The sequence below is a fragment of the Pongo pygmaeus genome, chromosome 22 (assembly GCF_028885625.2).
Source record: "Pongo pygmaeus isolate AG05252 chromosome 22, NHGRI_mPonPyg2-v2.0_pri, whole genome shotgun sequence".
NCBI lineage: Eukaryota > Metazoa > Chordata > Mammalia > Primates > Hominidae > Pongo > Pongo pygmaeus.
The window spans coordinates 52956236-52970088 of NC_072395.2; the positions used below are offsets into that span (position 1 = coordinate 52956236).

The window sequence follows — 13853 nt, forward strand, 5'->3', positions numbered from 1 at the left end:
AGCAGCCTGTTGGTGTGGAAGCAGGTGGCCTGCTGCTGTGCTAGCTGTCACTGGAGACAGACAGCATGGTGATGAGTGTGGCCAGGTGGGGAACCTGGTTCTGCGCCTGTCTCCGTGACCTTGGAAAGCTACATAGACCTCTCTACATCTTGGTTACAAAAGCAAGACTTCTTTCATATGTTGGTTGAAAGGTTAAATTAAGCAATGCACATGAAGTGCTTATAAAAACTATGTGACATTTACAGAATTCTCAATACATGTTAGCTATTCTTCTCATTATTATTGGAAAGGAAATATAAGGTATTTCACTCCGGAATAAATAGAATAATCGAGGCAGGCAGTGTGGGGTAATGGACTTCAGGTGGAAAGAGGCTGGGAAGAGTGAAGACACCTGGGTTCTGGGTGAACAAGCCAGAAAACCTCCAGGTGGCTGTTCTGAAACCCTAAAACTAGGGCCCTGGTGTTTTTCCCAAAGTGCTGCTGGGGAAAGAGCTGCAGGATGTTTCTGGGGCACTGGTGTGGGGGAAGATACCCTGTACAAAGACAGGTGTTTGTTTAAGTGTTAAGCACAGTTTAGAAGTTTTCTTTAATGAAGGCTTGCATTATCAGAGTTGATGAGGGGGGAACAGAGTGGATTTTCAACCTGGGGCTTTAGAGTGCAGGCCTTCTGGATTAATGTGTATTCGATGACAGATGTTTATTCCTTGGAGTGGCATCCCTAGCCTCCCCTGGAAAGATCCCAAATGGATCAGAGCTGGGGGATTTCTGTCCCAAATGCCTGGAAATGACTGGCATATTGGCATATATGGTGGCATATATAAGTCAAATTTTCTGCACATTTGCTGGTACTTATTCTTCTTCACAAGAACAATTCTCTACCTTCTAGCTTTTGTACTCACGTAGCCTTCAAGACACTCTCCTGTCTAATATTTCCCACACCCTGGGGTTTGGATTGAGAAGGCATGGCTGTGGCAGCTACTTTGTGTAAAGTGGCAAATAGGGCACCTTACCGATGGTCTCCATCGTGTCTCTCTCTTCAATCAAAAGCTGAGCCCTGGGTATGTCGATGTGCATTCGCAGGGTCTGCTGTTGCTTGCTTAACGTATCTGAAGTCCGGGTATTCTTACTGGAAATAAAATGGGGTAATGCATGAACAAATCCAGCTCAGCGTTAACATTCTACCAGCATGCACCTGTATACCAACTTAGTTTATTGTCTAAATATACAGATACCTTGTGGGGAGGGGAACAGAAAAAGTACATACTATGAAAATGTTTCCTTCATTCAAATGTTATTTATTAATATTAAATTTCGGCTGGCTGGGGAGTTTCAGAAAATACAGATTGTCGATAGAGATTGGCTCTACATCTATCAATAGAATCTTTAGAAAGTTCTCATTTCTTGTGTAAATGCTAAATGAAACAAATGAAAAGCAATTAAAAACCAACAGCATTTTCATTTGTCAGATGTGAGATATGCCAGTGATGGTGAGGAATAAAGCACCAGATATTCCAAAGATGGTGAGGGAAAAAGCACGTGCACCAGCTGTTTGTCGGATGGGAGTTTTACTAATGGATTTGTATTTATATCTGGTGTCACTTTATTTTTGTTCTAGAAGCAAATCACAAACCTTGTTAGCTTCCCGGACATTAGTTTTCCTAACTGACAGTACATTTTAGAATAGAAAAAAAGCAATTACTATCATAATTTAATCTCAAAATTTGTATACCAGAAAATTACTCTTAGAGTGAGCTGTTCTCTAAAAGTAAATGAAAATAAGTAGTAAAACTGCATGGGGGAATCGTATTCAGTTATAGCCTGCAGTTAAAAAAAAATCTCCACGTTGCACAAAAATCTTAAAAAGTCAATAAAGACCTTAATTAGCAATCCACATTAGAAGGGTGGTTGTTCAGTCTTTACAGAATAATAAGACTTTACTAGATGTTCAAATAGTGTTTACTGAAGCATCCTCTAAGAAGCAGCAGTCACTTGGATAATCCAATCAATGGCAGAATCTATGGCATCCATCAATCCAGCTCAATTGTTGTTAACACTGGTTTTGAGAAAGATTTCTGGAGCCTAGTTAACTCAATAATGGTTTACCTCTGTGTTACTTTTAATGGAGACCAAAATAGGAATACTCAATGCTACATTTTAAATGCTTTCCCCTCTAACCGAGCCCTTCACCCCAAGTCCCAGGGCTCTGCCTCCACTGATCCTTCCTTGTTAATGAGGACTCATCCACTCTTAAACCAAGTGGTGGACAGAACTTTAATTATCCCAAAGTGAAGGTCACTCAAGTACCCCCTTAGATGTTTGCCTGATGAGATCCATGTATACTCCTCATTTGAGTAAAAGCAAATTATCCCATGAAAAAGACAACTTCTGAAAGGTGCAACATTCCTACTTAGGACTTGATCTTGAACCAGATTTCTTGCTCTGCAGATGAGGAACTGGGTTATGTACCTACATCATGCTAATTATGCAGAGCCCAAATTCAAACCTTTTGTCCTGATTTTTCACATGGTCTCTATGCTCTTTCAAGTTACTGACTTAACTAACTTGTCATTTATTGATTTTGTTAAAAAGAGAGTAATGCAAAAATTCAAATAATCAAATAAAATGAAGAGCACTTTGGTTACTTGGGGGGCTGCATTTACGGCATGCTTAGACAAGCTATATTTCCACAAAAACATATGGGGAACTACTCCTCTGTGAATATCCCAAAGATCTGTTTAGAAACCTCACTAGGGACTTGAGCTTGTCCTTGCACCAAAAATAGAAGTGTGAGCTAGTTCCTTCTGCTCTTCATGAATAGTTATGAGGCAGTCAGTGGCTGCTCTATTAAATAGCAATGAACACCAAGTGCAGGCTATACTTAAACAACAGTAAGGGGTCTGCTACCAGACTGCCACAGGAAGCAGGCTAAATAATGGTTGTGAACCACCGTGACTGGCTGGCACCAAGATTTAGAACATGATTCAACTCTGCGAACGAGGATGACCAAGGCTGGAGGTAAATTATTCCTCCTCAGAAGACTATAAGAAAACGGCCCGACAAGGCTTGAGATTCAGAAGCTAATTGTTTTTAGACACAGGGTCTTGCTCTGTCACCCAGGCTGGAGTGCAGTGGTGCAATCACAGTTCACTGCAGTCTTTTTTTTTTTTTTGAGACGGAGTCTTGCTGTTGCCCAGGCTGGAGTGCAGTGGCTCGATCTCAGCTCACTGCAAGCTCCACCTCCCAGGTTCACACCATTCTCCTTCCTCAACCTCCCGAGTAGCTGGGACTACAGGTGCCCACCACCACGTCTGGCTTTTTTGTATTTTTAGTAGAGACCGGGTTTCACCCTGTTAGCCAGGATGGTCTAGATCTCCTGACCTCGTGATCCATCCGCCTCAGCCTCCCAAAGTGCTGGGATAACAGGTGTGAGCCACCGCGCCTGGCCGGACTCACAGTTCTTCTTTCTCTTTGCACTTGGCTGTTCTCGTTGTTTAGAACACACTTCCCCTGCTACCCCCAAAGCCCGCAGAGCTGGCTCCCTCGTTGCAAGGCTGGACTCAGATGCCATGTTTCCAGTGGAGCCAGGCTGGCCCTGCGATGGGGACGTCTTATGTGTCCTCTCCCCATTCTCTGTTTAATTTTGTCTCCTTGGCACTTATTACTCTCTAGCATATACTTAGTTGATTTATCTTATCCATTATCTGCCTCTCTCACTGGAAAATATGCTCCACTGGGGTTTTCTTCACCTGCTCTGTTTCCTGTGTCTCCCTAGAACTTAGAACAGTATATGGCCAAAGTAGGTGCTCAATAAATATCTGTGAAGTAAATCCTCACATTGATTTATTTTGAGGGGACAATGTGAGCTGAGTGAGATGTCCCCAAGACTTTGTTTTGAGGCAATAATATCCTTCTCATTCTAAAAGGTCATTGGATTCCAACTAAGTTATTTCATTACTTAATATTTGCTGTCATTTTTGACAATCTATTGTTACATTTATATTTATCACTCTGTGTTCTGTGAACCTCAAAAATGATAACAATTGGTCATTAGAACGGCAGCAAACCTTAAAAAAGTGATTTGAACAAACCTCATTTGCAACCTGGAAAAAGAGTCCAAATGTTTTCACTGTGGAAGCAAAAATTGCATCTTTTTTGCATGGCATAGGATCATGTTAAACATATTAGTTACTATTGAGCTAAAATCTTCAACCATCCATTTATTTGCCATCTGGTTGTTTGATTAAAATGAGAAGAAGAGGAGAGCAGAGAGGGTTTCACAGGGCAGAGAATTTCCCAGCTTAGCCAATCAATTATTTGCAGCCACTGCCACTCTTCAAAGTCTTAGTAGTCCATCATCCTCCCAAATATGACACAGAACATTCCTTAAATGTACAATGACTATGGGACTGTTAGGAGCATAGCTCATTATAACACTAGGGTAGAGATTTTTTATTATGTGTACAAAAATATGAACATCAAAAAAGCTAAACTAATTTGACCATTCTCATTCCATTTGAACCTTTTTCTGCTTACACCCAACTCACTCACTAATACTGATTCCTGGACCTTAAACATTATATATGTTAGCTCTCTACAGTACACAGTTATCTCTTTAGAGCAAGCACCTCTTAGAAGGCTGTTTTTTAAAAATAAAAATCTTACATAAAAATATAAAAGGACAATCTTTCTGTCTGGGTGTGAGGGATGCAGTCTCTCTTCTCTGGGGTGATGTGCATGGGTGAAACAGGTGGATATCTAGGAGCATGAAGCCCAGCAATGGGTGATGCTGCCATGCCAGGGATCCCTGGGGACCTAGACTGAGTGGGTATGTTCTGCTGTCCAATCTGCCTTCCTGGCCTGGCCCTCAGCTAATCTCCCTGAAATACGCAGATACTTCTTGGTAGAAAACGGTTGAAAAATCAATGTTACGTCCATCTATAACACAGAACATGGAGTGATAAAGCTAGAAACAATGTTGAATTTTTTATTTTATTTTTATTTTTTAGGTAAGGAAAACAAAGTGGTAAAATGACCTGTTAAGATCTAAAAACCAGCTTATGGCCACATGGGGCCTAGAACATAGACTTGTGGTTCATATTCTCACTGTACCAGGCTGCCAGTTCCTTCGACTTCCAGAGAAAGCAGCACAGACCAGGGGTAGCCGTTCAGTATCCTTCTCTCTGCCAATGGACATGATTTGTCTGGACCCCCTGGGCCATGTCCAAATATGGTTGATCCTAAATTTACCAGTTAGGTAACAAGGTTTTTGTTTGCTTGGCCCATTCACCTGCCAAACTTAGATTGAACCAACCTTTCATGGGTAAAAGCTTTGCTTTTACTTCTAAATTAATCCCATACACATCCACCTATTTGAGGAGCTTGAAAATTCTCTTCCTTTTCAATCACTTTGACCATTTGAAGGAAAACCACTGTAACTATCATAAGTGGTTGTGATTACTGGTTTTACTGTTCCTAATTCATGCTGGTAACTGGCAATAGGAAGACCATAATTAATTCCTCCTCTTATCAACAGATGGTCTTGGCAACCACAGCAACTGCCCTATTCATAGAGGATGCTTGCTAATGTCTTTCTCAGAAGCTAGGGAGAAGGAGTAGGAATGTACTCTAGAATATCAGGAGAAGAGAAAAAGCAAATCATCCTAATTGAACAAATGTTGAACATGTCAGAAAATATAGCCTGCAGTTTCACAGCCTCTGGACAAAGGTATGATTTACAGTTTGGGAGTAGATAGGGGAGGGCGCCAGGGTAGGTTGTGCAGAGCACAGTTGAGGGGAGGAGAAGCTCTCTGGGGGGCTGCAGGAGCCCTGCTCAGTGTACGGACTGGTGAAGCAGGCCAGGGGTGGGGTAGGGGTGGGGGCTGCTGTGGCGAGCAAAAGTCACGCCATTCTAAAGGGCTACTGTGCCTACCTCCAGGCACCATTATCACCTCAGCGGTGCTAGTATGGCCAGGGCATTTTCAAGACAAATCAGCCAAATTTTATGTGAAATCTCCTCATTTTAAATGTCATCAACTAATTCATATTTTTAAAGTCTACCTTTGACAATTTCTTTTATTAGGTAGATCAGTTATTACAAGTCAAGTGACTCTGACTTGTTTTCCATATGTTTTATCAGATCTGCTCAACACAAGTGCATGTGTGTTTGGATGTTTTCCTTGTGGCCCATAAATGTCACACAAACAAAGAGCATGGGCTGAAGGCATCTCATGCAATTTCTGTAATCTTCTCCTGCAAATGTGATGAAGTACCCCTTATGAATAAAAATTTTAAAAAAAATGAAATAAAAATAAAAATTAAATAAAAAATAAAAATAAAATATCTCCTTATGAAGGAGATATTGTACAGGGAATTTGCATCTTTGCTTTTCCTCTGAGCTCCAGATTTCTGCTACCAGTTGTCTATCTGACACTTCCTCTGGATGCCTTAAAAATAATCCCAAATTCAACATGACCCAAATAGGTCTTTTCATTCCCATCAATACCTCCTCCCAACCTACCTTCCAAAAAAATCAAAAGTCCATAGCCTGCCTCTATCTTCCTCATCTTGGCGGATGGCACCAACATTCATCAGATCAGTCACAACAAACGTATTTTAGAGTTATCCTTCCGGGGTGGCTCACGCCTGTAATCCCAGCACTTTGGGAGGCCGAGGCGGGCGAATTGCCTCAGGTCAGGAGTTCGAGACCAGCCTGGCCAACATGGTGAAACTCTGTCTCTACTAAAAATACAAAAATCAGCCAGGCATGGTGGCGGGCACCTGTAATCCTGGCTCCTCGGGAGGCTGAGGCAGGAAAATCGCTTTAACCTGTGAGGCGGAGGTTGCAGTGAGCCAAGACCGCACCATTGCACTCCAGCCTGGGCAACAAGAGCAAAACTCTGTCTCAAAAAAAAAAAAAAAAAAAAAAAAAAAAAAAAAAAAGAGAGAAAAGCAAAAGAAAAAAAGGAAAAGATTTATCCTTCATATCATTGTTTTACCTACGATTCACATTGTTTTAAAATACAGTATGGCCAAACAAAATGTCTGTAGGATGGAATCTGTGTGCCAGTGGCATTCTACTATTGCCTTTGGTCTTCAAAGATACTAGTGATATGGAACATGGGAAGTTTTTAAATAACAAAAAACTACTAATTTTATATGTATAGATGGAGGAGGAAGTCACAGCCAAATGTGTTGGTGATGGGAGTGGGAAGAGGTCCTAGATCCACCCTCTTTCTCTCCCACGTAAATCATCCTAAACTGGCAATGTTGAGTTCACCATCGGAGTCCTTGACATTTTCCCTACTTATTTCCTAGACTCTGATTTTCCTTTTTCACTTTTCATGTAATCATAGCAATATGAAAGGCCTAAAATGCAAATATCAGGGTGAGGTAACACGTCAGGCAATTAATCCATACTTGTAAATGCTTCATATCAGAGTGTTCCAGTATTTACAGAGTAAAAAGGTTGGACAGCACAAGAAAACTGAACATTTGAAGAGGGGGACTGGGTGGAAAATAGAGTTTGGGGACGTGAAAGCAACACACTTGTCACAGCTTTGCCGATCACAAGCCTGTGGACGTGTGAAAGGAAAGCTGTGAAGCGTGCATTTCTGTCTTCCACAGTTGTGAATATTCTCGTACTTATTCAATAACCACTCTTCATTCATCCCCTCCACGGTTATGAACGGGGCAACTACTGTGCTGGCTACTCGTAACACGAGGATGAACTATGAAGGCTGTGACTTCCAGGACCAGAATAGACAGTGAACAGAGTGGTAAGAGGAGCTGATGGGTGCCCTGGTGGAGGGTGCTGATGGAGACCCAGAGCCTTTGAAGAGTACAGCGCACAGCACATTCCTTTTGTGCTTTTAACTTGGATGATTCTGTTAGAAAGAAGGCTTGACCTCACCAGTAGTAAATTTAGATGAAAGCAAAACTAAAGCTACTTCCTCTTTATGTGCCTCTGTTCCCAGGCTAATGGAAAGCCTTCTATTGGTTGTGTCCAGCCAACAAGACAACTACCTGTGGCATGTCTCTTACAAATACATCATTTTCATCTATACCTTCAGCTAGGCATTACATGGATATTTTGGAATGTATAGGAAATTACATTCTTTTCTAAAAAGAAAAGACATTATCAAGTTCAGACTGCCATTATTAAAAAAATAGAAATCATCAAGGCAAGTTGGAAATTGTTCTTTCAAACATGGTATCTGGGGTGCTAGGTCTTGTTCTTACCTCATGAGCATTTCAGCTAAACTCTTTGCATCTGGGGAAAGAAAGTTAACATTAGTACATGGTAAATAACTCATTAACATTCACTTAGGCATTTATGACAAATACTCTACAGTCAGATCACAGCAGTCATTTTGAAACACAATCATATACCCAGATCACTACTAATGACCTAGAGTTTCATGGAGTCCTTATTTCTTCTAAATGGGACTTTTAAAATGTATTTTATTTTAATTACAAAAAGATCAACATAACTATCCTATGATTATAACATTCTCAGACATCTACTAAATGTTTTATTCCAACCTATAGTCACTTCTAGGAAATCCAATTTTATTTTCAGTAGTCAGAAAATTAACATTTTGAGGGTATATCATTTACATTGAACAAACCCATGCTTTTTGTTATCAAAATATCAGAAGTAAGTGGCATTATTATAGAGCTCTGAGTTCCTTGGGTTGACCAAAGAATTGTATAAATGAAATATAAATGTTCCTGGAAACTTAGATGTTTATTTCGAATTCAGAAATAAAAAAAACTTTATTTTTTTTTTTCTCTGAGCACATTGTTTACTAAGACCGGGTTACCACTCCTGACAGAAGGAATCCTGACTAAAAGTGTAGGAAAAAAAAAAATCCCTTTTTTTGGTGGTGTTATTTTGAAATTCCCTTTTCCCTTAAAATATAATTTATTCTTTTTACACATTGGGTCCTGGCAAAAATGAATGTTTCCTTACTTAGAGCACAAAAACCTTCTTTTTGTTTTTATTTCACTGCTCTCTAAAAAGTCTTGATGCTAAGTATACTGTTCAATGAACAGAACTTTCCGGAAATTGACTCAGCTGACGGTGCAACCAGCTCTACAGTGAAAGTATACGTATGTGGGAGCATTTCCATCTCATGCCTTTGGGGGCTGACAATTAAACGTAGTCAGTTTCTGCACAGTGGGCAGCATGCTATTTCAGAAAGACGTGGACAGTCACAGAATGACCACGCAGAGGTTGTCCTTGCCATGTTCATTAAGTCGGCCAGTCCCAATGGTAACCCCAAGATGGGGCCTGGTTTTGTGCACAGATGGGTTCAGCCTGGGAAATGAAACAGGGCCCATCTACTCCACCCACACGGCAAAGAAAAGAAAGCAAAATAGCATTGGATTTCCCAGTTCATGTCTTTATATTTATCTGCAAAGACACAGTAAATATAATGAATTTCCTCTTTCCCTGAACGATTTAACACTTACAAAGTATATATATATATATATATATGTGCTTATATATACTTCATGTGTGTATATATATATATATATATACACATACACATATATATACACACATACATATAACGCCAGAAGCTTGGACTTAATTAGCTCCACAGAACTACCAAGCAGTGGCTGGTACAATACTCTAAAAAGGAGGAAACAAATTCAAGGAGTAAACATTCCACTTCAGTTCACACTTGGAAGAGTTCTCAGCCTCAATTGTCTTCTGAATCAGCTGCTTTCCTCATTCTGCCCACCACAATAATCTCTCCTTTTCCTATTCTCAGTCAGTCGTCACAGCTCTCTCCTATGAGCTGTTCATGGCAAGGTACTAAGGAATTGCAGAGTCCAGCAGGGAGAAAAGAGCTCCCTGCAATGACTCTCATGCCGACAGCAGACCTCTCTTGGCTGCCAGGTGCAGGCATCCTCCCCAAGGCTAAGGTCTTTCACAGGTCTAGATGCCCAAAGCCGTTTGGGTCAACCCTTCCCTAAACCCAACACTGACCCCACCTTAAAGGAGCATGGGATGTGGGGAGCTTTGACATGAATGGGCAGTGTGCTCTATGCAGAGAATTCACATGCATCGGAATTATGAGCCCATTTGAGAAGTAAAGACTAGGTCAATTTGACTGGACAGAGAAGTTGCCAGAATGGTGGTCTGGTGCATAGTCTAGACATTAAAGAGCTAAGGAGATGTGACTTTGTATTACTGACCTGAAAGCTCCTACCTGGGCCAAGGGGAGAGAGGAAAAAGGAGGGAAGAGGGGGGTGGTGGATGGGTGTGGGTGCTGTGAACTAGCATCCACCAGGCAATCTAGAATGCTCTGAATGTGGAAGTGGGGGCCTGGGACTTGTTGAAAGCTTCTTAGTCCTTAGTCCAAGTGAGAGGCTCTGGGCATTAGAGAAGAGAGCTGGGGTTATGTGGGTAACATTATAATGTGAAGATAGAGGAAATCTGTAAGAATCAGAGTCCTACCAGGTGTACAGTGGGACAAGGAGGAGTTAGTTGCAGGGAGTCCAGGAAAAGGGCAAGATTTGGGATATGCAGAGCTGGATATAGTAACATGAGTGACAGGAATGGTCTAGAACAACATGGAAGCAGCAATATGGGGAGAGACTTGTCTAGTTTCAATATCGGGGGACATTAGGTGAGGCTGTTCAGAGGCAAATTTGGAATCAAATTTGGAAAGATGCCGGGGCTGAGATGAGGGTCTGGGTGTTTTTCATATCCCCATAGCGAGAGTGCAAAAAGAAGATGGCAAAATCTCATCTGGGACACACTTTTGTTGAGGGTGAGAAGAGAGTCTGAGACAAGCCAAGAAAAAAATTTAAAGTCCTGGAATCACAGAATCTTAAGAGCAATAAAGACTTTCCAGATTGGCCACCTAATGAATGTTGGAATCCCTTTCTCAGTGTCTTACACAGACGTACACATATTCTCTGTCTGCATGAATCCAGAGCTGGGGCCACTGCCACTCCAGAGTTGGGGTCGGTGCTCCTGCTGCACACCTAGTGTCCTTCCTCTCCTACCAGTACTCTCCTGCCTTCCAGGTCTGCAGGTATCTCCCAGCCAGCATGTCCCCAGCGGAAGCTTTGTTTTTTCTCTTTTCAGTCCTCATCTCACTTATTAGTCAGCATCCTTACTACCGGTGTGCCCAACACTGATACCCACACTGCGGGAAGGGTGAAGACCTGGAATCCATCTTACTGAGTGATACCCGTGCTTTGAAACCTTCAAAGGGACCTCACTGCAATAGCCCTCATTAGCACAGAGAACCACCTTCCATGCTGGTCCAAGCTGTCATCCGGCTCCGCTGCCGCTCACTTGTAACCTCCAACCTCTCTCTGAGTTTCCTGCACTTGCCACTTTCTGCAGAGAGCCCAAGACTTTGCTAGTGCAAAGCCCTCCATTGTCCCCACTGCCCCATGCAGACGCAACTTGCTCCGTGTACCCTCCTATGCCCAGTAGACAGGGTTGAAGCTTCGGTTCCCTCCGCTTCCCTGGACCTCTGCCTTATATCTCAGACAGCCCTTCCCAGCTCATACTGTGCCCACCTGTTTTCGGGTTGTCTTTCTCTTGGCCCCTTTGGGCACAGTCCTGTCCCTGATCCATAGCGAAGCTACACAAAGATTTCCTGAGGACACATTTAATTGTGAGAGACATCTTCCTTTTCTTGTGCAGAAATTCCTTGATGTAATTTTAACCTGAAGTCATTTGCAAGCTGTTCAGATATTTCTATGTAGCTGCATTTCCCTTGCTTGGCCTCAGCTTTCTCTTTTTCGGGTTATATTCTCTAATTTTCTCAGCCACTCCTCATACGGAATGATTTCTAGGTAATTCCCTACTTGGGACTCTCTTCTTTGAAAGGCTTATGATTTTTTTTTATTTCTTTATTAAATGGGGCTGAGAAAGACGCTGGTAATTCTTGATCTTCTAGCACACTAGGGAGAGCACAATGCTCATTATACGTGTTGCAAATGAATTTTTTTTACAACTTCTATAGAAGACTTCACAATTATTCCTATTAAACTGTATCTTCTTGCTTCAAGCCTTTCAAAATCTCTTAAAATGTGGATTCGTCCCTCTAATACATTAGCTTCCCTACCAGGATGTATGTGGCCTCCAAGATTGGATCAGCCTGCCCATGCTTTCAGCTACATCCTGGTGTACCCTTATTAATCAGCCCTGTCAAAATGCAAATGGAGTTTGTCTGGGCCCCTTGTGGTCCCTCCCATTCCCTGATTGCTCACAAAACATCCTTTCTATAACCTCAACTAACTTATTTCAATCTATAATGTCCAGAATTAATCTATTGTTGCTGAAAATGGGTCCAGGGTATAGATGCTCTTTGACTTATGATTACCTCCTGATGAAGCCATCATCAATTGAAAATATAATTAAGTCAAATATGCGTTTAATATGCCTGACCTACCAAACATCAGGGCTCAGCCTAGCCTATCTTCAACGTGCTCAGAACATTTACCCTAGCCTACAGTTGGGCAAAACTATCCAACACAGAGTTTATTTTATAATAAGGTGTTGAGTATCTCATGTAAAAGTACTGGATCACATATCACTAACCCAGACAAAGATCAAAATTCAAAATACAGTTTCTACTGAATGCATATCATTTTTGCACCATTGTAAAGTCAAAAACTCCTAAGTCGAACCATAGTAAGTCAGGGACCATCTGCACAATCATTTTCTAACACCTCTAATTTGCATTTGATTGTTCAAAAGTTATCCAGAAAGATCTTAGGGTTATGTCTGGAAAAATTTTGTTCAGAACCCTAAAATGTTATCCTTCAGAATCATGGGACTGGAACCCCATGACAGCTTCCCTCATTTTTTTAGTGGTGGAGATCGTTCCCTTCAGTGAAACAGCACAGCATTTATTGTGTCTTTATTAGGCTGCTTACGCTTTGGAACTTGTGTAATAGTTCTTTGTAAACATTGTCTGCAAAAAGCAACATCTCCACCTCCACATAATGGCTAATACAGAGTATGTTTTGAAAAAAAATAAATCATTTTAAACTATCAGGGTACTGATTATTTTCATAAGCATCCTGAGTTTCTCCCCTCCCCTCCCCTCCCCTCCCTTCCCCTCCCCTCCCCTCCCTTCCCCTCCCCTCCCTTCCCCTCCCCTCCCCTCATTCCCTCCCTCCCTCCCTCTCTCCCTCCCTCCCTTCCTTCCTTCCTTCCTTCTTTTTATAATTCCTGGTCCACATTTTCTGATTCAAATAGCATTTCTCCTGGTACACATCAAGCAAAGCAGATGCTGAGCAGCTCTCCTGTCTACCTGCCATCTGTTAATATGAGAACATTGTTCACAGCCTTGTTCTTCTTGCCCAAACACAGCTAAACAGCCCTTGCATTGCCTGCCACATTTTTTTCCACACATTTCAGATCAATCTGAGATTCAGACTTTGTGACATCTTTTCTAAAGCCCCTTGCTACTCCCACACTTCCATCCTTGGCTCTGGGCTCCTCCCTTATCTGTTGGGCTGGGAAATGATGGAGAAATGATACCAGGATAATCTAGTGATATTAAAATGTGGAAGGAAGGAATTTCAAAAGACAACATTTTCTAACACTCTGAATGCTGCAAAGAGGGCTAAAAAATGATGGCTGAAAGGATAATTTGGAGATCAGAGAATAACTGGTCATCTGTCTTCAGGAGAACAGTTACATTTGGGTGGTGAGTGGAAGCGGACTGTGAGAATTTGGGAGTAATTGAGAGGTAGTGTAGCTGAGGACAGAATACTCTCAAGTATTCAGTGGAGAAAAGAATCAGAGAGGCAGTAGGATGAAGATATGCAAGCTAGAAGGAATATGTACATGTGCCTCTCTCTATATATAA

General features: G+C 41.7%; 1 protein-coding gene across 1 annotated transcript in view; it reads right to left on the minus strand.

The window, feature by feature from the left end:
* Nucleotides 1-13853, minus strand: part of DSCAM (DS cell adhesion molecule) — an 828718-nt gene that overhangs the window by 31593 nt on the left and 783272 nt on the right. The window contains exons 28-29 of the mRNA XM_054468799.2: nt 8239-8269; nt 1011-1126 (exon numbers count right to left, since the gene is read on the minus strand). Of these exons, the coding sequence (XP_054324774.1) occupies nt 1011-1126; nt 8239-8269 (147 nt within the window). The remainder of the gene's footprint in view (nt 1-1010; nt 1127-8238; nt 8270-13853) is intronic.